This window comes from Alosa pseudoharengus, unplaced genomic scaffold (genome assembly GCF_046254945.1).
Source record: "Alosa pseudoharengus isolate Yale_2024_CS ecotype anadromous, Long Island Sound unplaced genomic scaffold, YU_APseudo_1.1 YU_APseudo_1.1_scf_5, whole genome shotgun sequence".
Taxonomy (NCBI): domain Eukaryota; kingdom Metazoa; phylum Chordata; class Actinopteri; order Clupeiformes; family Clupeidae; genus Alosa; species Alosa pseudoharengus.
The window spans coordinates 32719830-32742272 of NW_027468837.1; the positions used below are offsets into that span (position 1 = coordinate 32719830).

At 39.1% G+C, this 22443-nt stretch overlaps 1 protein-coding gene across 7 annotated transcripts in view; it reads left to right on the top strand.

Moving 5' to 3' along the window:
- Positions 1-12646: 12646 nt before the first annotated feature.
- The window catches only part of LOC143104461 (uncharacterized), a 40996-nt gene continuing 31199 nt past the window's right edge, over positions 12647-22443 (top strand). For 5 of the 7 annotated variants that reach the window (XM_076268544.1, XM_076268546.1, XM_076268545.1 and 2 more), the window contains exons 1-8: positions 12647-12788; positions 13559-13579; positions 14031-14336; positions 14542-14832; positions 15015-15296; positions 19898-20206; positions 20718-20762; positions 21363-21406. In XM_076268544.1, the coding sequence (XP_076124659.1) occupies positions 12737-12788; positions 13559-13579; positions 14031-14336; positions 14542-14832; positions 15015-15296; positions 19898-20206; positions 20718-20762; positions 21363-21406 (1350 nt within the window). In that variant the 5' untranslated portion in view covers positions 12647-12736. The remainder of the gene's footprint in view (positions 12789-13558; positions 13580-14030; positions 14337-14541; positions 14833-15014; positions 15297-19897; positions 20207-20717; positions 20763-21362; positions 21407-22443) is intronic. The other 2 variants (XM_076268548.1, XM_076268549.1) reach the window with 1 other exon arrangement.

Sequence of the window (22443 nt, forward strand, 5' to 3'; positions counted from 1 at the left end):
TTACAGAAGGTTTTAGTTTAACTATTTATTTATCCATTCAGGATGGCACGGCAATTACCCTAGAGAACTTTGACATAATTGCTTTAAAATTTGAATTATTGCGTGAATTTTCTTGTGTGCCATCAGGATACAGCATGAAATAAATGGGGTAAACATGATTCCTCTTGGCCATTAGAGGTTGTACATAATGAGATTCAGTCCTAATAAATATATAATTTTGTTTAACATTTCAAAATCAGACAGTCAGCATTGCACTTCAGTGTAAAAAAAGATTTGGTGAATTTCACAATGTACAGTAGGTATAATTTAGTAGCCACCTAAAGGCTACTTTTACAGACCTAATAAATGTGTTGTGCTGGCATGACTACAAAAATGTTTACAGCATGCATAACAAAAACAAGAACTACTAAAAACATGAACTCAGTTTCAAAAATGGTTAGAAATGAGGTAGCCAAACACATATAAACCATACCACTTTACTTATCGTCTATGATGGTGCCATTTTATTTGTTTTATTAGCATTTTGAAAATCTCACTTTACCTTTATGAATGCAGTTATGAGTATATAATTGGTGATATATACTAATGACAATTATTTAATTATAAGACTTTATGAATGGTTTATAACCCTTTATTAATGTATTTATAATGCTTTATACTGGGTTCATAGAAAGTATTACCGGTTAAACGTTGTCATACCTCTGAACTGACATTGTTTCTGTTAAAGGATTTCCACCTACAACAAAGAAGCCACAGACTCTGGTATGTTTATTTTTAAATTTAAGGCTTCTTTCTTGCACGACAGATAGTTCTTTTAGCTTAAAAAAAAATACTTTTTTCTTAAGTTCTCCATAGATTTGTGGGTGCAAAATAACAGCACCAGTTTCTGATTAGTTACAGACACAGACACTGCACACTTATAATAATAAGTGCACACTTATTTTTAGGTTACTTCGCCAGGACTTTGTAGGAAAACTGTTTTTTTCAGTGTGTACACAGAACAGAAGTTGAGTTTGTAAAGGTGTTTCTGTACAAATAACTTTGTCAATATAATGGGTAAGGACAAGAAAGTCACACCTCATTTGTCTCATTTGTAAACAGCAGCACCCCCACATATAACACAAACATTATCAAATGTGTGCAGTTATTGTTAGACATGAATACAAATAAAGCAAAACTATAAATAATGAGCCAATTCAAATATCCTTTAAAATATCCCTTGAGTCAATATTTATCTCTATGAAGTGTTCCTGTTCTGTCCTCATAATTGTGCATCCTCAAATAGTAACAGTCTCAATGTGCTTATGATTCATGAGTCATTTTTGTTGTTTAGAGTGCTCTGAGAGTAAGCCAGCAACTCTGTGAGTAGAACAAATCCAGTACATTTTAGTGAAGACTTTGGTTACTGCAGAATCCTTCAGTACTGTACGTTTGGAACCTTCTATCTGGCCCAGCCCACCTCTGATCGAATCCCCAGTAGCCTCTCAGTAATGCGTGTGTTTGTGTTTCTGAGAACATTTGGTCTCTGAAAGAAAAAAGGCCCGCACTTTGCATACGTGTTTTATTGCACAGACGCATTTCGGCTTAGCGCCTTCCTCAGTGTGCTCAAGTGGATACATGTACAACCTCACTTATTTATACCCACACATTTGGTCTCTGTATGCCATCAGATCTACTGTCACACTTGTATAACTGCTATCTGCTTCAGAGACATTCAGTATTTTTCTATAGAGTTGAGAGCTCATAGATTTGCTTACTTTGATGAGTAATGTCAGGGTATCAGTAGTTTAAAACAACAGCAAGGCTATTTGATTGTGATTAATGAATAAATAAAGGACATGTTTCCATTTAATTTAATTGTGTCTGAACTTATAATCTTTAATCAGAAAAATGCTTGAAGTCAGAGTAATTCTGATAATTTTTAAATGTGAAGGAATCATTTGTCTGAATTGCAATGCATGCTAATCATTATGCAGTTAAATGTTCAGTATAAAACAGCAGAGTTCTTTTTTAAATATAACTGCGTGCACAGCCACATGCACCACAGACATTGAAGACGCAGTGCATGTCTAAGATCAGGAAATGACTGCAAACTGATACCAAAGCGATACCAAATAGCATCTCTATTATTATCAAATGACTTGATTGGCTATGCAAGTTCTTGTACAATGATATGAAAAAGTATATGTAAAATCTTGTGAGACTTTCAGTTGTTTTGTAGTCCATAGTCCATAGTGTACACCATAGTCTGTCAGGTCATGTCTGGTGCTGTAACCCTCCCAAATGTTTGCAAACAAACATGTCTTTTGTCATTTGATTTGATACTCAGACATATAATAACAGATAACTGGTGGGGAAATCACTTTTCTTACAGATAACTCATACAGTATTACCTGACGTTACAACGCTACTCAAAGCATTGAGATATGACTTGTACAAACTGTATGCATGCCTAATAGAGTACGTAGAAGTTTTCTCTGGATATTTGGCTCCAATCAAATACAGTCATCAATTGCTTTTTGGGCAGTGGATGGAGTATTTGCATTTAACCCTCTACTGCATGGTGTGTTGCCATTTGGTTAATATATATTAGTGTTTCTAATTGGTAGTAACACAAAACCTATTTATACCCATTCAACTGAATGATATCATAGGATTACCATAGGATTGCATAGCACTAGAATACTCTGGGAATATTTACAACTTTTGACAATATTGTAGCATTATTTACACTTTTATTTGTAATTTCAGACATTTAGTATTATAGGATATTGTACATGTTTACCAATTTGCAACTTATCTGTGGAATAAGGTCCAGATAGTGACTGGAGCGGTAAGATGTATTTTGTGTTATTGTTCACTATACAGTCAACTAGACATGCTTTTTTCATCATTTCTGTTTGGGATTTTGGGAAAGATAAAAGCACATTGTTGGCTCTTCCACCAATGAAATGCCAGGATTAGCTAATGCAGCAGGGAGGAGAACAACAGTGATATGTGTAGCGGATAGAGGCTGCAGTCACCCATTCTGGCTCTATGGCTACAGGTTTAGTACTTCACAGGCCCATTCAAGGGCAAAAGGGGTGACCTTTCTCTCCTCTCACTATAAATGGTGTAAGAAGTGGACTGGCTTGCTATGGAGCCATACAATGCATGTCCAGTGTGTGCCTGTAGTATAAACCAACGGGGACCCCTAGGTTAGGTGTGTGGGACCCCAGATATAGATGAGGCATGTCTTTACAGCACAGGAGAAGTGTGTCAGGGGGGTATGTGAAGGATACCTTTGTCTGTCTGTGTGTACGGCATGGATTTGCATGCTTTCTGAAGGGGAGGGCTCTGTGACTGCGGTCTCAATGCAGTTGAACATGTCCTCTGACTGCGATAGAACCCTATGAATATGGGAAATGAAAGTCATTATAAATCATAGTCATTTAAATGATGACTTTATTTAACATAAACTTTGGTTTTGATCAAAACAATTACTTCATATCCCTGCAGGAAGGTTATTTCTCTGGCGGACTACACTATGACAATATTACCATGATATCACTTTATAGCCCAAAATACAGTTGAATTTGTATTATGTTAGGTATAAAACTAGATGTATCAGAGCATAACTAAGTAAAGTAATTTAGTTCATATAAAAGACTTGTAATTAAATATATATAAAAAAAGTTTTTAAAGAAAAAATGGATTTTACAACATTTTCCACAGGCAACAATATGGCAACAATTTACCAACCCCCCCCCCATTAAAACATTTTAAGTGTAAGTGATAATTTGTACAGTAAAGGGTTAGTACTTTTAAAAAAGCTCATCAGGTTCTTCAACACCCTTCTCTGAGGTAAATCTCTTGGCTTTACGTTTACGTCTTATTTTTCATTGTTTTCATCTGATCAGACACCATGCAGCACTTTCTCTTTCTATTTTTAAACACCATTATGGGTCAAAACAACCACACTAAAAATAGGTCTATCACACATATCACTGAGAGAAAGAATTTATTGTTGGTCACAGTGAATTTCACTTGATGAGGATTCAGATCGTAGCAAGGTTATAGTTTTGAATTCAAATCAAGAGTGAATCGATTTGTTTAACCACAGTGTGGGCTCTGGTGATTTGAGTGTCAGGTCATTGAGCTTTAGTGTCTTTCTCTCTACTGTCTTCCTTATTCTATCAAACCACTTGTAGTCGGACAGCTTTGTTTCATCCGTCTTAGTGTATTCAAAAGCTGAAATGGCATCTCCCCCCCTCGTCATGACAGGAGTTTTTCTGGTCAGCTGTTTTCACTGTAAGTTATTTGTTTTATTTATTATTGTTTTTTAGTCTGTTGTCTTTGAAGTTATTTTACTAAATATAGATATTTGTAAGTTTAAAATGTTTTTTTAAATGAGAAATGAATTTGCTACCTGTCTTTACTGTTCACATTGCAATTTTCAGTTTTTTTGCACTTCTGGTTAGACGCTAACTGCATTTTGTTGTCTCTGTATTTGTACTCTGCACAATGACAATAAAGTTAAATCTAATCTAATATAATCTAATTAATTAAATGTGTGAACCCTTGCATAAACACATCAAAAAGTGAATGAACTTAACTTGCATTAATGAAGAAACTTTGCATAAGGAATGTTGCCCTTGCTTATTGTTGTCAAAACTACCGTAGTACCTTAAAGCAGCACTAAAGAAGCAACAATCTATAAACATAACTCTGACACAATATAGAGGGAATGCACCAACAGTAGTTAAAAGAGATGAATTTTGCCTATCTATTACTCACCAATCTATAGCAGGGGTCGGCAACCTTTTCTCTTTTAAGGGCCATTTTTTTTACCAGAAATAAAAATAAATCTGGGGCCGCAAATATATCGGAACTATTTAAAAGAAATCAGTTTAAACATCTTTATCTTTATTTTAGGGCTGTCAAAATAACTGATTAATTTCGATTAATTAATTTGAGAAAAAATAACTGATTAAAAAAATTAGTGCAGATTAATCGATTCTGTATGACCTTTGACCCCAAGCCGTTCTAGTCAGTAAAAATTAGACTGTAAAATGAAGGAGAGAGAAGAAAACGTGCTGCCTGGATCATTGATTGGAACATTTACTTTTAAAAAACGGCCTGATGGTGTTGATAAAAATAAAGTGTTGAAAATAAAGTCCTTTGCAATGTCTGCAGCAAGGAATTTGCTTATCATCGGAGTTCATCGACTCTATAGTCGCACATCAATGCAAAGAAATAAGTGTTGACATTGAGGGGAGTGTTCATTTATTTTCATTGTGTCCCCTAGGTTATATCTGTGGCCTGAAATGCCTTGTATGTGAAAAAAAACTTCTTCCCAAAGCACTTTTGAATTCATTTCCTCAGCATATTAGGTCATATCATAGATTATTATGGCCATTATTTGAACAGTGAAAATAATAATAAAAGAGTTTTTGAACTTTAATGTCACTAATGCTGATTATTCAATGATTCATTTGAATTTAAATATTTTAAATACTTTCACAGCAAAAATTATAAATGCGATTAATTTAGATTAATTAATCACAGAGTATGTAATTAATTCGATTATTTTTTTTAATCGATTGACAGCCCTACTTGATTTATTACCCTCAGGCATATGGCATACGGGCCATACTCTGCATATGCTGCATTGTACAGTATAATATTTGCACTAACTGTTAATGTGTTGGGACATCTTGAAGCTTAAGTACAAATGGCAATGCAGTTTAAGACGAGGTGATCTCCTAGGCAGGTATTGTCTTGGGACTATATTGGGGCGAAGCACTGCTACTTGGGCGCAGAGATATCATGCAACACATCAGTACTTTTCTCACTCGCTACAGCACGGACCATCTCTGCGCCCAAGCAGCAGTGCTTTGCCTGTGCTTCGCCCCAATATAGTCCCAAGCAGCAGTGCTTTGCCTGTGCTTCGCCCCAATATAGTCCCAAGCAGCAGTGCTTTGCCTGTGCTTCGCCCCAATATAGTCCCAAGCAGCAGTGCTTTGCCTGTGCTTCGCCCCAATATAGTCCCAAGCAGTAGTGCTTTGCCTGTGCTTCGCCCCAATATAGTCCCAAGCAGCAGTGCTTTGCCTGTGCTTCGCCCCAATATAGTCCCAAGCAGTAGTGCTTTGCCTGTGCTTCACCCCAATATAGTCCCAAGTAGCAGTGCTTTGCCTGTGCTTCGCCCCAATTTAGTCCCAAGTCACGGGACTATATTGGGGCGACTATATTTAAAATGGAGGCATAAGGAATTTTGCCCTTGTATTGCTCATTGTTGTCAAAACTACCTTTTAGTACCTTAAAGCAGCACTAAAGAAGCAAAAAAACTATAAATAAACTATTTTAACGACCATATTGTATGAAATTGTTCGAAATATTTTACAACTTCCATTTTTAGAGAAAGCCAGGGAGCCACTAGAGAGGAGCTAAAGGGCCGCATGTGTGTGTGTGTGTGTGTAAAACCTGAACAGCAACTTCCTATTTTACAAGTGATAAGACCTGCTCATAGTGCAGCAGAAGTGCTGTTCGCCCTATTAAAAGTTTTGTGCCATCAAAATGTCATTTTAAGGTAAAAACTTGTTAGGGGGACTAATGGTGGCTGGTAATTGCTTAATCTTTGATGGTTTCTCAGTTGATTACTGATCCTTACTTCTCATGCTAAACATCACGTATATAATGCTCTCTCCTCCATGTTTCTTCAGGTTCCTCTACCTTTTCCCAAGGTATGTTAATCATTGCCTTTAAGCATATTACCTTGCAATGAGTCAAAAATAAATGGCTCTCCACAAAAAGACACATTTTTATTTCTTTTGTGGAGAAAAAAAACAATTGTAAGCTTTTTCATTGCCCATTATAGATTGGATTGAATGTGCCATACGGTATACATTTGTTTGTGCATTTTATAATATCCATCAGTTATCATGTCTTTCTTCTAGGATCTTCACGGCCCCGTATTGAGGTTACTCCTACAGTCATTAGAGAGTCAGACACAGTTCAACTCAGCTGTGTGGCCTCTCAGCCTCCTCACAGGTCTCCTCCTGCTAAGTGTTTTTTCTACATTCAAGGGGAAAAGGAATCATCATCCTTAACCTCATGTCAGTACTCAGTCATGGCCCAGGAGCTCTTGAAGCGTGCCAACCAAATGCCACCTGCAGAGATCAACATCACCTGCAGCTACATGATCACAGACTCTCAGCTACGTTACCCTTCAGAAACATCAAAAAGTGCCTCATTGGCTGTGCTAGGTAGGGTCCTTTAAGGCCTGTAGTTCTTCACTGTTTACTTGGATTTACATTTCAGCACATTGAATGACCATCGTGTATGGTACATTTACATTTACTCCTGCCAGTCATACAAGATATTGTGGTGGGTTCATGAAGAACTGGAAAACATGTTTCTTTGGGGATATTAGTGTTTCCAAGGGAGTAACTATATAGAAACACTGCTATTGAAATAGTAAAATGTCCTGATTATAACTGGTACTGTATGTGTGATTATAACCACATTTCAATGTGTTACAGGGCCTTCTCCCCAAATGAAGTTGGACGTTGCACTTAAGCATGAGAGTGATGTAGCCCAGCTTAACTGTGGGACCCATCGCTCACCCCCTGCGTCTGGATGTCATTTCTATTTTGTGGGTAAAGAGGTGGATGCTCGTCATGCTGCTTCATGTCACCTCACTGTCCGCGGGCGTGACCTCATCAGATGGCAAGGACAGAATTTACCAATTAAACTGCAGATGGGATGTTTCTATTATGAAGACCGAGACCATGGGATACGCTCTCTATATGATCTTGGCCCCTCTGTGGAAGTCACTGGTATGTTGTTAAATGTTATACAGTATATAGTATGTGTAAATGTTTGATGTAATGTGGATATGGAGAAGTAGATATTTATGCTGATATGCATATAAACACGGCAACAATACAATGCAATACAATACAAGCATATTTACTCATTACTCATGTTTTTGACCTTGGAGAATAATGACACAAGCCTTGTTTGTTGGTGTCACAGATCTTCCTGAACCAAAAGTGAAGGTGTTTCCTGCAGTGACCGGAAAAAGTCAGACATTTAATCTGAGCTGTGAGGTCTATGCATCATCTCCTGCGTCTCAGTGTTATTTTTACTTCATGGGGGATGAGAGCATTACACGCACCTCTGCATCATGCCAGCTCTCTCTCACATGGGAGCAGATAGCCCAGCTGACCGGCCAAGAACTCTATTCACCAACTGATGTCAGGTGTTTCTACTTGATGACCATCTCTGGTGTTTCCTTTCCCTCTGATCACTCTTCCTCTGTTTCAGTGGGTAAGTGGTCTATTCTGTAACTTTTCCTCCATGCTTGCATCAAAATGTTGTCTGCTTATGTGCTTAAGCCAATAGGTTGCTGATTGTTGATTCTCCCCAATAAATAATACAAAACAAGAAATAAGAAATATGAAAAGTTTCTATTACAGCTGCAGCTGTTAATGTGAGAGTCTGATTAGGATAAACAGTGTACTGTAATTGTTTAGTAAGTTAAAGCGCAATTTTGTCCTGTGCTGGTTTAGCAGGAAGATATTTCCGGACACATTACTTCTTAAAAAGCAACAGACTATTAACTGTATCGTCTGATTTGAAAGTTTTGTTTGTTATGTTACCTTGCAGACAAATTACCCGTCATCAGCGTGAATGACCAGGCTGCAGATGGCCTCACCATGATTATGTGTGAAATCTACAGGCATTCTATTGATGTCATCAGTTGTAATCTCTTCATCGCAGAGCACTTGTTTAGTAAAAGTACGAGTAAAAAATCAAATAAAAAAGATGGACATTCTAACTGCATTTTTTATGTAAGCAGAGCAGATCTACTGAAGCATCTGCAGTCAGCTAGAGGCGAGGGGGTCAGCTGTAATTACACAGTGAACACAAAGCCCCCAACCCATTCTCTACGCAGTGGCAAATACATCATCCCAGGTAAACACCCTGCATGTGCTCTTATTAAGCCCTGCTCTTTAAAAGGACACAGGTGTATAGGTTTAAAATTACCTTATCTGTAAATAGACATATTATAGCTTTTATGGTATAATACCGTACATAGCTAATGGTGAGAATAAGCCTCAAAGAGGTGTTTTTATCTTTCACTGCAAATTTGAATATGACCGTCAACTCATTTGAATGTCACTCAGCAACCGTAGCATGACATCAGAAAAATGTGCAGTGTTTTCTTCATTTTTTCCAGAGCTGTATGGTTTGATAGATTAGAAAGACTGACTTCTAACATTTTTTCTTGTCAACAGCATTATAATAACTTCTCCAATTACCACTAGGCTACTTTCGTTTGAAAAAAACAATGATGTTTTTTAATACTTAAAAATAACATTTGATAATGACTGCCTTACGTTGTACGATTTTGGTCTGTTTTCACAGTCAGCGACTAAATTTCCAAAGTCGGACAGAAATCATGGGAGTTGTAGGCTACAGGAATCGCGGCGCGCTCCCATCAACTAGATCGTTAAGTGTAAGGTGCCAATCTTCCCGACAAACACAGGACGTCCCCCGGACCTTATGCCGATATTCACGACGTCCCCGATTGGTCCCGAACGTCATGTTCTCTAGCGGACGTTCCGGTGACCTTATTGACGTCCGGAGCAAGTTATCGTTTAGTTATTGCGTGACGTCCGGTGCAGGACTTTCTGGGGACGTCACCGTCAGGTCCCTCGGATGACATTTGCATTTGGTCGTTTCAAATACCTCCTAAGGACCCGACAATAACGTTATACCGGGGACATGGGGGGGACGTTTGTTTATTCACACATGGCAGCGGAGTTGAGAGCGCTCTGGCTACCGCCTGCAAGACGGAGACATCACATCCATGCATGACTTCACGTTACACGTCTGGGGATGACTAAAGTATCTATCTATCTAGTCTCTACCAGTAGCTGCATTAGCCTACCGTAGTCTAAGGCAACATACAGTTTATGAAGTTGTGCGTCTATGAGCAAAGTAGAACCATGTCTACTTTGCTCATAGACGCACAGCTTCATAGACTGGGAAAAGGGTTGTTAATGTTAAACTCAAAATGTATACATTTTGAGTTTAACGTTAATGTATAACATTACAAACTAGGGAAGGGATTTTATCAAATTCATGTTAGCTGATGTGATGCTTGGTGTAACGTTAGCAAAGTCGCTGTTCTTAGCTTCTAGCTTAGCCTAGGCTACAATGCGCATTTCTTCAGATAACTGTCATTACGTGATGCATGTAACATGCTCTAAATAGGCAGTGGTTTATTTAACGTAGTCACGTACTTATTATCTGTTTTATTTTCAGAAACACACACACGGCCGAATTGGGACTGAACCGACTTTTGGAGCTGAATACGATGCAATAAAAGTAGATAAATGTTAAAAACAGACCACTAGCATTTGTTTAGGGTTGTCTAGCAACAGAAGTGACTACTTAATGTGTAAAGCAAAACGATCTAGCTCTACATTGCAGAAGAATTAAGGATACTGCTTCTTCATGACTTGTTTAAATGTCATTGTAATTTATTTGAGGGTAAGGCTATTTGCACCCCTGGTACAATTAGCAGTGTATGCTATTCGTACCCTGGTGCAATAAGAAGTGAATTCTATTAGTACCCCGGTGCACACAGCAATGTGTCTTATTAGTACCCCGTCTGGTACAAATATCAATGTATGCTATTCGTACCCCGGTGCACACAGCAATGTGTCCTATTAGTACCCCGTCTGGTACAAATATCAATGTATGCTATTCGTACCCCGGTGCACACAGCAATGTGTTCTATTAGTACCTCGTCTGGTACAAATATCAATGTATGCTATTCGTACCCCGGTGCACATAGCAATGTGTCCTATTAGTACCCCGTCTGGTACAAATATCAGTGTATGCTATTTGCACCCCTGTGCATTTAATCTGGCATATTAATCACACAATGTAATAATATATTTATTTATTTTTTAAAACAAGCAACATGTTTTTACATCTTTTTTGTTGTTGTATAACAGAGTGTGAATAACTCAGCTGTGTAATAGACACTCTGAATAAGGTATGCTGTTTGCATCAATGTACAGTTAGAAGTGGATGCTATTCGTAGCCTGGTGTTTATAGTACTGCATGCTATTTTACACTCTGGTGCATGAAAATTGTTGCAATCAAAACTTCCGTTTGAGAACCGATTTCTTGTTCAAATTGCGCGCCTTCTCTCCAGAGACGTTGGTACACATGCACACTCACTCTGCCAAAACGCATCACATGGATACAATGTAATGTGGACGAGAGGCTGAATCGTGACAAGTCTTTCTAACAAAAAAGCTATAGTGTGGATGTAGCCTAAGACTCCCATCATTAATAGTGTAGCAACTGGTTGAGCAGATTAAATTGATTAAATTTATACTAAAGACTTCTTTGTTTTCGCTGCAGAATCCTCCAGTACATTTGCAACCTTCTGTCTGGCTCCACCCACCTCTGCTTCTGAGTCCCCACTAGCCTCTCAGATGTTGTGCCTGTGTGTGGTTCTGTGTTTCTCCATCCTTCTGGGACGTTACTGAGGAGCACATTTGGTCTCTGCATACCATCGGATCTACTGCCCTCTATGGTCACTTTTTGGTAACTGCTATCTGCTTCAGCAACAGCAAAACTTAGATTAGATTGTGATTAATAATGTCTGCCTTCTGTCTTCATTTAATTTATTTGTGTCTGAAAATTTGTATAATCTTTCATCAGAAGGAAAATGTGCAAAGTAATTCTGATCATAAATATGCAGAAGTCATTTAGGATTATGTAAAAACATGCAATGCATGTTAATCATTAGGCCTACGCAGTTTAGTAAAACCTTCAAACTGCAGAGTTCTTTTAAAATAAAGCTGACTGCATAACCACACACACCACAGACATCTAGTAAAGAAGTATTTTTTTAGTACAGTGTTTGACCTTAGTGCTAGTATTGCATGTATGTCTAAGGACAGGAAATGACTGCAAAGTTATACCAAAGAGGGTCCATCACAGGTTTCACTCTGGACTCCTCTATATATTTGTCAAATGATTTGATTGCCTATTAAAGTTCTTGTACAAATTAATTTTCATCTTCAAACATGTTTTTTGTTATCTGTTTGTTGTTGCACAAAATGTTACCAAAGTCCTATTAGTCAAGTCGCACTTTGGGCCGTTATTTTCCTATTCAAGTGAATGGGGAGCATACATCGGAGATGCAAATTTGAATTGAACGATATGGACTGTGAATGTGGCACTTGCATTTAGATACTTTTGAAAGGGCTCATCAGGTTCCTCAGCAGCATACCCTTCTGTTTTTTTCTCTTAACTTTATTTCTATCTGTTTTTTCATTGTTTGGTTGCCATAGATGGCTTCTTATTAGGCTTTAAAAGCCCAGGTGAATCTGATTAGACACCGTGCAAACAGTGTTTTGTGGCAAACAACCACACCAAAATATATATGACACAGATACAAATAATTTATTATAGGTCACCCTGTATTCTCTTTGATGAGAATTCAGATCTTAGCAAGGGGAGTTAAACTAAGAGTGAAACATCATCAACAAGCCGTAGTTTCTGAGAAATGTGTCTTTAACCACAGTGAGGCCTGTGGTGATTTGAGTGTAAGATCATTGAGCTTTAGTTTCTTTTTCTCAACTGTTACTTCCTTATTCTATTAAACCACTTATAGTCGGACAGCTTTTGTCGAATCCCTTTCAGTGAATATTTAGAAGCTGAAATGGCACCTCTCACGCTTCTCATGACAGTTTTCCTGATCAGCCGTTTTTGCTGTAAGTTATTTCTATTTTTTATTATTTCTTAATTTTGGATTTAATTTCCTCTGTTGTTCCACTCTTTGACGTGAAGAACTTCTATCTACAAGACAAGCTTGTACTTTTATGAGAAAATGATATAATATAATAGATACATACTGTACATGCATGACAATACATGGCAACTGCTAAAATGTTAGAATTAACTGCATTTGTGAACTGCTATATAAACACAGTAAAAAAGTGAACCATTGTGCATTGTGTAATGAACCTAATTAATTAATGAAGAAATCATTGCATACAGAATGTTGCCATTGTAATACTCACTATTGTTTTGAAAAGTACACACTAGTGGTGGCTGGCAGGGATGTAGTGGTAAAATAAGAGGTGGGTAAACTATGATTTCTGTGATCTTGGTGAGGTGGACTGCACCATGCAGTATCTGATGTGGTGGTGGAAGTTATTGTCAAATGTTTATAACAATACCAAATGGTTCCTAGAATGTTGATGAGTGTACATAGTGTGAATGTGGAGTATGATTTTAGAATGTTAAAAGTTGCAATTGGTGAATAAACTCTTCTGAGAGGTGGATAAACTCTAAGAAGAGGTGGATAAACTCTATTTCTGAAATTTCAGAGGTGGATAAACTGCGTTTACTTGCGTTTAGCCTCCACTACATCCCTGGTGGCTGGTATGCTTGATCTTTAGTGGTTTCTCAGTTGATTACTAGTAGTATGAGCTACATGCTAAACATCAGTGATAGTGTCTTCTCTTCCATGTTTCTTCAGGTTCATCTACCTTTTCCCAAGGTATGTTAATCAAGAATGACTTTTAATTAATGACAGGTATACTCTGATCGGTTAAAAGATATACTTAGCAAACAGTTTCCCATTACTCCCTGTGTTTTTGCTGTGTGGATGATCTTAGTTCTCATCAAAATAAATTATTGTAATGAATAAAAAATAATTGCCTCTCCACAGCAAGACAAATGTTCATTTGTGCTTCACCTCACTGTGTTCACTGTGTGCTGAGTGTGTTTCACTAATTCACGGATTGGGATAAATGCAGAGACCAAATTTCCCTCACTGGATCAAAAGAGTATATATACTTACTTACTTATACATTTTTTTTGTGGAGAAAGCACAAGTGTTGGCATTTTCATTGCACATTATAGATTGGATTTAATGAGCCTTATGGTATACCGGTACAGTAAGTCTGTACATTTCATCATATCCATCAGTTATCATGTCTTTGTTCTAGGATCTCCACGGCCCCGTATTGAGGTTACTCCTACAGTCATTAGAGAGTCAGACACAGTTCAACTCAGCTGTGTGGCCTCTCAGCCTCCTCACAGGCCTCCTCCTGCTGAGTGTTCTTTCTACATTCAAGGGGTAAAGGAAACACCGTTAAGCTCATGTCAGTACTCAGTCACGGCCCAGGAGCTCTTGAAGCGTGCAAAGCAAAGGTCACCTGCCGAGATCAACATCACCTGCAGCTACATGATCACAGACTCTCAGCGACGTTACCCTTCAGAAACATCAAGAAGTGCCTCATTGACTGTACTAGGTAGGGTCCTTTAAGGCCTGTAGTTCTGGTTACTTTGACTTTCTATATTCCTGTCAGTCATACAAGATATTGTGGGGGATTTATGAAGAACCAAAATTTCAAAAGGAGTAACTGTATAGAAACCTCAGAAAAAGAACATTTAAAAAAAAGAAATGTCCTGATTATAACTGTGTGATTATAACTAATACATTTCAATGTGTTACAGGGCCTTCTCCCCAAATGAATGTTGCACTTAAGCATGAGAGTGATGTAGCCCACCTTAACTGTGGGACCCATCAGTTACCCCCTGTGTCTGGATGTCATTTCTATTTTGTGGGTAAAGAGGTGGATGCTCGTCATGCTGCTTCATGTCACCTCACTGTCCGCGGGCGTGACCTCATCAGATGGCAAGGACAGAATTTACCAATTAAACTGCAGATGGGATGTTTCTATTATGAAGAGCGAGGCTATGGGATACGCTCTCTATATGATCTTGGCCCCTCTGTGGAAGTCACTGGTATGTTGTTAAATGTATGTGTAGTATGTGTGAATGTTTGATATCATGTGGAAATGGAGAAGTAGATATTTATGCTGATATCAGTGATATGCATATAAACACTGCAAGAATACAATGCAAGTATATTTACTCATGTTTTTGACCTTGGAGAATAATCACATACTTATTTGTTGGTGACACAGAGCTTCCTAAACCAGAGGTGAAGGTGTTTCCTGCAGTGACCGGAAAAAGTCAGACATTTCATCTGAGCTGTGAGGTCTATGCATCATCTCCTGCGTCTCAGTGTAATTTTTACTTCATGGGAGATCAGAGAATTACACGCACCTCTGCATCATGCCAGCTCTCTCTCACATGGAAGCAGATAGCTCAGCTGACCGGCCAAGAACTCTATTCACCAACTGATGTCACGTGTTTCTACACCATCTCTTCCTTTCCCTCTGATCACTCTTCCTCTGTTTCAGTGGGTAAGTGATCTATTCTGTAACTTTTCCTCCATGCTTGCATCAAAATGTTGGTTGCTTATTGGTTGCTGATTGTTCATCTTCCCCAATAGTGGGGGGCCTTAAGCACATTTTCGCGCAAATTCATCTAAAAGCGCCAAATTTTGCATAGATGTAGCTTAGGTCATACTGAAATGATTTAGCTACGGCGCCGGAGACAGCGACCCTTGGGGCCAAGATGGCGGCAAAATCCAATATGGCCGCTGCGCGAAAAGGGTTCCGGCTATAACTTTTGAACTACATGAGTTACAAATACAAACTTGATATCTTTTTCAGCTTAATTGATCATGGGGAATACATAGGAATGTTAATATTTATGACCCGGTGCATCTGGACCACTTATTCCTCCAATTCTAATATGGCCGCTGTCCAAAAAAGCAGTTTCGGCTGTAGTATGGGGCCTTACACCCCATTGTTTGTGCAAATTAATCTACAAGCAACAAATTTGACACGGATGCAGCTGAGGGAATAATGAAATGATTTAGCCAGGCCGCCCGAGCCAGTGGTCCCTGAGACCAACATGGCAGCCAAATCCAAAATGGTTGTCGCCTGAAAGGGATTCGGCTATAGCTTTGGAGCCAGATGCAATACAAATACAAACTTGATGTCTATTTTACCTTTTTTGATGATGGGAAACCCATAGGAATACTTACATTTATGATTGGGTTTATCAGGACCCCCCAAATTCCCTAAATTCAATATGGCTGCTGTCCGAAAAAGGGTTTTGGCTTCAAATTTTGAACCAAATGCGCTACAAATGAGGATGTTGTGTCTATTTTTAGTTTATTGACCACAGGAAGTCCATTGGCATATTTATATGTATGCTTGTTTAAGTCTGGAACCTGTATTCTTTTCAAGACTTTGGTTGAAAATCTTTTTTTACCACAACTTTGAAGGTTATTCTCAATGTGGATTAATTTCCTTATAAAAGTGAAATGCTTTCAATGTACCACAGGTGAATACATTTTGAAATGTAATCATATAAGAAAGAATAAGACACAATTATTATTGCAAGGCAATATTTATAATATGTCAAATTGTTAAAAGAATAATATAGTCAATTTGTCCAAAACTCTTCAAAGGTTTGCTTAGCATATCAAAAAAACAGCAATAACATAAAAACAACAACAGTGTATTCTCATGGTCTCTCTCATAAATTTTTGCCTGAAGAAGACCCAGCAGGGTCGAAACGTTGCCTGTTGTGCATTAAATATATGGGAGTCAAAAGCAGTGTTGCGGACATTATATTTTTTCAATTGAGTAAGTTTTAATTTGTCCTGCACCTGCCAGAAGGTGGGATGTGCACACAATAACTGTTTGCTCTCTCATGAATTCTCATTCTTATGGTCTCTCTCACAATTGTAGTCATAAGAACAAAACACTTATGGAAAAAAGTACACCTGGTTAGGAAGGAAGTTGGTAGGAAAGGAAGTAGTTGGCTAAACACTGTTGTTGGTCATCTTCTGAGACCACAGGTGACCACTACATGGACCCATTACAATTTGCATACCGTCCAGAGGTGGATGTGGAGGATGCCTTAATCTACCTGCTTCATAGAACACACTCTCACCTGGACAGGGGCTGGTAGTATTGTGAGGATCATGTTCTTTGATTTCTCAACTGCTTTTAACACCATACAGCCTATGCTGCCACGTGACAAGCTTTGAAGGATGCAAGTAGACACCTCCACAACTTCATGGATTACTGATTACCTGACTGACAGACCACAGGTTGTGAGAATGAAAGGGTGTGTGTCTGAACAGGTAGTCAGTCGCATAGGAGCACCACAAGGGACTGTGTTGTCTCCTTTTCTTTTCACACTGTACACCTCAGACTTCCAGTACAACTCTGAGTCATGTCACCTGCAGAAGTTCTCAGACAGTTCACAGACTGCAGTTGTGGGGTGTGTCAGTGATGGTGAGGAGACGGAGTACAGGCAACTGGTGGACCACTTTGTGACATGGTGCAGAAACAACAACCTTGTCTTGAATGTGGCTAAGACAAGGGAAATGGTGGTGGACTTTCGTAGGGCCAGGCCTGAGCTAAATACAATTTCAATACTGGGTGAGGAAGTTGTTGAGAACTACAAATATGTGCGTGTTCTTATAGACAATAAACTGGATTGGAGGTACAACACTGAGGCTGTATACATACTCTAAGTACTACTAAGTATATATACTCTTTTGATCCCGTGAGGGAAATTTGACTCTGCATTTAACCCAATCCTTGAATTAGTAAAACACACTCAGCACAAAGTGAACACACAGTGAGGTGAAGCACACATTTATCCCGACGCAGTGAGCTGCCTGCTACAGCGGCGCTCGGGGAGCAGTGAGGGTTTAGGTGCTCAAGGGCACTTCAGTTGTTCCTACTGGTCGGTGTTTGAACCGGCAACCCTCCGGTTACAAGTCCGAAGCGCTAACCAGTAGGCCACGGCTGCCCCAAAGAAGGGTCAGAGCAGACTCTTATTTTTTGAGAAAGCTTAGGTCATTTAATGTGTGGTCATGGTAAAAAAAATAGTTTTCATCTGTAGCTTATTTGGTTCAAACGTTGTAGTCAAAACCCTTTTTCGGACAGTCACCAGATTGCATTTGGGGACTTTGAGGGTCCACATATACCCAATCATAAATATATATTTCCCATAGCCAGAAAAGGTGAAATATTTATTAATTTTACATTTGTATCTCATCTGGGTCAAAATATGCAGCCTACAGTAATCCCTTTTCAGGTGGCGGCCATATTGGATTTGGCAGCCATCTTGGTCCCAGGGGCCACTGACTCCGGCATCCTCGATAAATCATTTCAGTATGCCCTCAGCTGCATCCATGCCAAATTTTGTGCTTGTAGATAAATTGGCGAAAACAATGGGGTGTAAGGCCATATTGGAATTGGAGGATTAAGGGGTCCAGATATACTGGGTCATAAATATAAACATTTATATGTGTTTCCCATGATCAATTAAGCTGAAAAAGACATCAAGTTTGTACTTGCAGCTCATGTGGTTCAAAAGTTATAGTCGGAACCCTTTTCGGGCAGCGGCCATATTGGATTTGGCTGCCATCTTGGCCCCAAGGGTCGCTGGCTGCGGCGCCCTAGCTCAATCATTTCAGTATGACCTGAGCTACATCTGTGCCAAATTTGGTGCTTGTAGATAAATTGGCGCAAACAATGGGGTATAACTTGGTTTCAGCACGGATCTCGGATTGCCTCTCAGACATAGCTACATGGATGAAGGCACACCACCTCCAGCTGAACCTCTCAAAGACTGAACTGCTGGTCCTCCCAGCTAAACCTACCATACACCACGACATCAACATCAAATTTGACTCTCTGTCTGTTTCACCTACCAGGACTGCAAGAAATCTAGGAGTTGTTCTCGACAACCAACTAAACTTCTCAGATCATGTTGCCTCAGTCGCCCGGTCATGCCGTTTCGCACTCTACAATATACGGAAAATCAGGACTTACTTAAATCAAGATGCCACCCAACTTCTGGTTCAGGCAATAGTCATCTCACGACTCGACTACTGCAACGCCCTCCTGACAGGTCTCCCAGCCTGCGCAGTGAAACCACTTCAGATGATCCAGAACGCGGCGGCGCGCCTGGTCTACAACCAACCCAAGAGGGCACATGTTACCCCGCTACTCATCCAGCTACATTGGCTACCTATGGCGGCCCGCATCAAATTCAAGGCTCTAACGCTTGCCCACAAAGTAGTCTCCGGTTCTGCTCCCACCTACTTGAATGCCTTCATACAGACATACGCTACCTCCAGACCGCTGCGCTCCTCAGACGAACGACGTCTAGCTCCACCTCCGGTACGCTCAGGCCAATCCAAACTTTTCTCATCTGTTGTTCCTCGCTGGTGGAACACACTGCCAGTTCCTACAAGGGCAGGGACATCCCTCTCCATTTTCAAAAAACTCCTGAAGACCCAGCTCTTAGAGAACATCTCCTCTCATAGCAACACTTACAACAAGTCTTGCTGATCCTAGCACTCACCAGCCGTCTTAAACTGACACGTAACTGTTAAAAACTGCACTCACTGATGCACTTATTCTTACTGTACTCTAATGTTTTTTAAATTGTCCTAAAATTGTTGAGAATTGCTCTAAACTTAAACTGTTTACCATGTTGTTAGTCGCTTTGGCTAAAAATGCGTCAGCCAAATGTAATGTAATGTAATGTAATGTAATGTAATAACTACAGTCAAAACTGCTTTTTTGGACAGGGGCCATATTGGAATTGGAGGATTAAGCTGTCCAGATATACTGGGTCATAAATATAAACATTCCTATATGTTTCCCATGATCAATTAAGTTGAAAAAGACATCAAGTTTGTATTTGTAGCTCATGTGGTTAAAAGCTAGTCGGAACCCTTTTCGGGCAGCGGCCATATTGGATTGGCTGCCATCTTGGCCCCGAGGGTCTCTTGCTCCGGCACCCTAGCCAAATTTATATGCAGGTTTATCAGGAAGATATTTCAGGACACATTACTTCTTAAAAAGCAACAAACTTACCTATCATCTGATTTGAAAGTTTTGTTTGTTATGTTTCCTTACAGAACAATTGCCCATCATCAGTGTGAATAACAAGGCTGCAGATGGCCTCACCATGATTACATGTGAAATCTACAGACATTCTGCTGATGTCATCAGTTGTAATCTCTTCATCGCAGAGCACTTGTTTAGTAAAAGTAAGAGTAAACAATCAAATAAAAAAGATGGACATTCTAACTGCATTTTTTATGTAAGCAGAGCAGATTTACTGAAGCATCTGCAGTCAGCTAGAGGTGAGGGGGTCAGCTGTAATTACACAGTGAACACAAAGCCTCCCACCCATTCAACACGCAGTGCCAAATACATCATCCCAGGTAAACACCCTACATGTGCTCTTATTAGGCCCTGCTCTTTAAATGACATGTGTGTGTATTTACCATTGTGCTAAATAGGTTTAAAATGACCTTATCTGTAAATAGACATATTATAGCTTTTATGGTATAATACCGAACATACCTAATGGTGAGAATAAGCCCCAAAGAGGTCTTTATCATCTATGAACAAAATCTTCAGTTAAAAATCCATAGCAGGAACTGCATCTAAACATTTAGGAGCTGTCTCTAATTAGACATAGTTTATATGGATTGATGGATTATATGGATTGATTGAAAATGAGCCTCAATGATTCAACAGTGGTGTATATTTGTGATAATAAAGCAACTCTATACCTGTATTTGAAATAGTCATATTGCATATTTTTGCAGCATGCATGGGCATATATTCACCCTGTTGCTAAATGTTTCCCTTAAGTTATGCCTGGATGTGACCAGTAATGAAGGTTGATCACTGTAATACTTCTGAACTAAAATATAGTTTCTGTGGCAGGATTTCCACCTACAACAAAGAAGCCAAAGACAACATCTGATCCTGGTATGTTCATTTTTTTTAAAAATCAAGGCCCTACGGTTCTCGAGATATTCACAGAAAACTATGTCCGGCCACCTACAGGCCAGTTAGTGTACAGTAACATAAATTAATTTATTGTACAGTATGTACCTCATGAACGGAATTCCACGAAACTTGGCGTGCATTCAGAGGGTGACATAATGATCCTACACTTTCAATTTCGTGCAGTTTTGACTATGTCAGCCAGAGATATTGTGATTACAACTAGGTAACTAGGTTTTAACTAGGTGGCTCAATACATGAAATGAGTGGTTATGGGATGGGTTGACATGGCCCCTTAAGACCAACATACAAAAAAGGGTGGTCCTCCTAGGCCCTACGGTTCTCGAGATATCCACAGAAAACTATGTCCGGCCACCTACAGGCCAGTTGGTGTACAGTAACATAAATGAATTTATTGTATGGACCCCCATGAACGGAATTCCACAAAACATGGCATGCATTCAGAGGGTGTCATAATGATCCTACACTTACAATTTCGTGCAGTTTTGACCATGTCAGGTCACAGATACCTGCGATTACAACACCTAATACTTCTGAACTAAAATATATTTTCTGTGGCAGGATTTCCACTTACAACAAAGAAGCCAAAGACAACATCTGATCCTGATATGCTCATTTTTTTAAAAATCAAGTTAAATTTTTTTATGACATATATTTTGTGCTTTCACAAGAGAAACGAATGCCTTCATTGGATTACTTAATAATATCCTGACTCTTTAAAGGCTCAAGGTTATGAATGAAGCAAAAATAAGTTTTGTAGATTTTGTTCTGTATGATGTTGTGCACATGTCTTCTGATGCCTCGAGTGGAAGCTTCTATCATGATATCTTATATTTGCTGCCACTATTCAGCTGTATAAAGTTATGTTTACCATTGTGCTAAATAGATTTTAAATGACTGTTTCATACATCATGTAAAGGCCCATAGTAGGTACTGCCTCTACACAATACACAATCAGGACCTCTTTGACATTAGACATAGAGTTGGTCATCCTAGGCCCTACGGTTCTCAAGATATTCACAGAAAAATCTGTTGGTGTACAGTCACTAAATGTACACATAAATTAATTTATTGTATGGCCCCCCATGAACGAAAGTCCACAAAACTTGGCATACATTCAGAGGGTGTCAATGATCCTACACTTTCAATTTTGTGCAGTTTTGACCATGTCAGCCAGAGATATTGTGATTACAACTAGGTAACTAGGTTTTAACTAGGTGGCTCTGTACATGAAATGAGTGGTTATGGGATGGGTTGACATGGCCCCTTAAGACCAACATACAAAAAAAGGGTGGTCCTCCTAGGCCCTACGGTTCTCGAGATATCCACAGAAAACTATGTCCGGCCACCTACAGGCCAGTTGGTGTACAGTAACATAAATGAATTTATTGTATGGACCCCCATGAACGGAATTCCACGAAACTTGGCATGCATTCAGAGGGTGTCATAATGATCCTACACTTACAATTTCGTGCAGTTTTGACCATGTCAGGTCACAGATACCTGCGATTACAACACCTAATACTTCTGAACTAAAATATATTTTCTGTAGCAGGATATCCACTTACAACAAAGAAGCCGAAGACAACATCTGATCCTGGTATGTTCATTTTTTTAAAAATCAAGTAAACATTTTTTATGA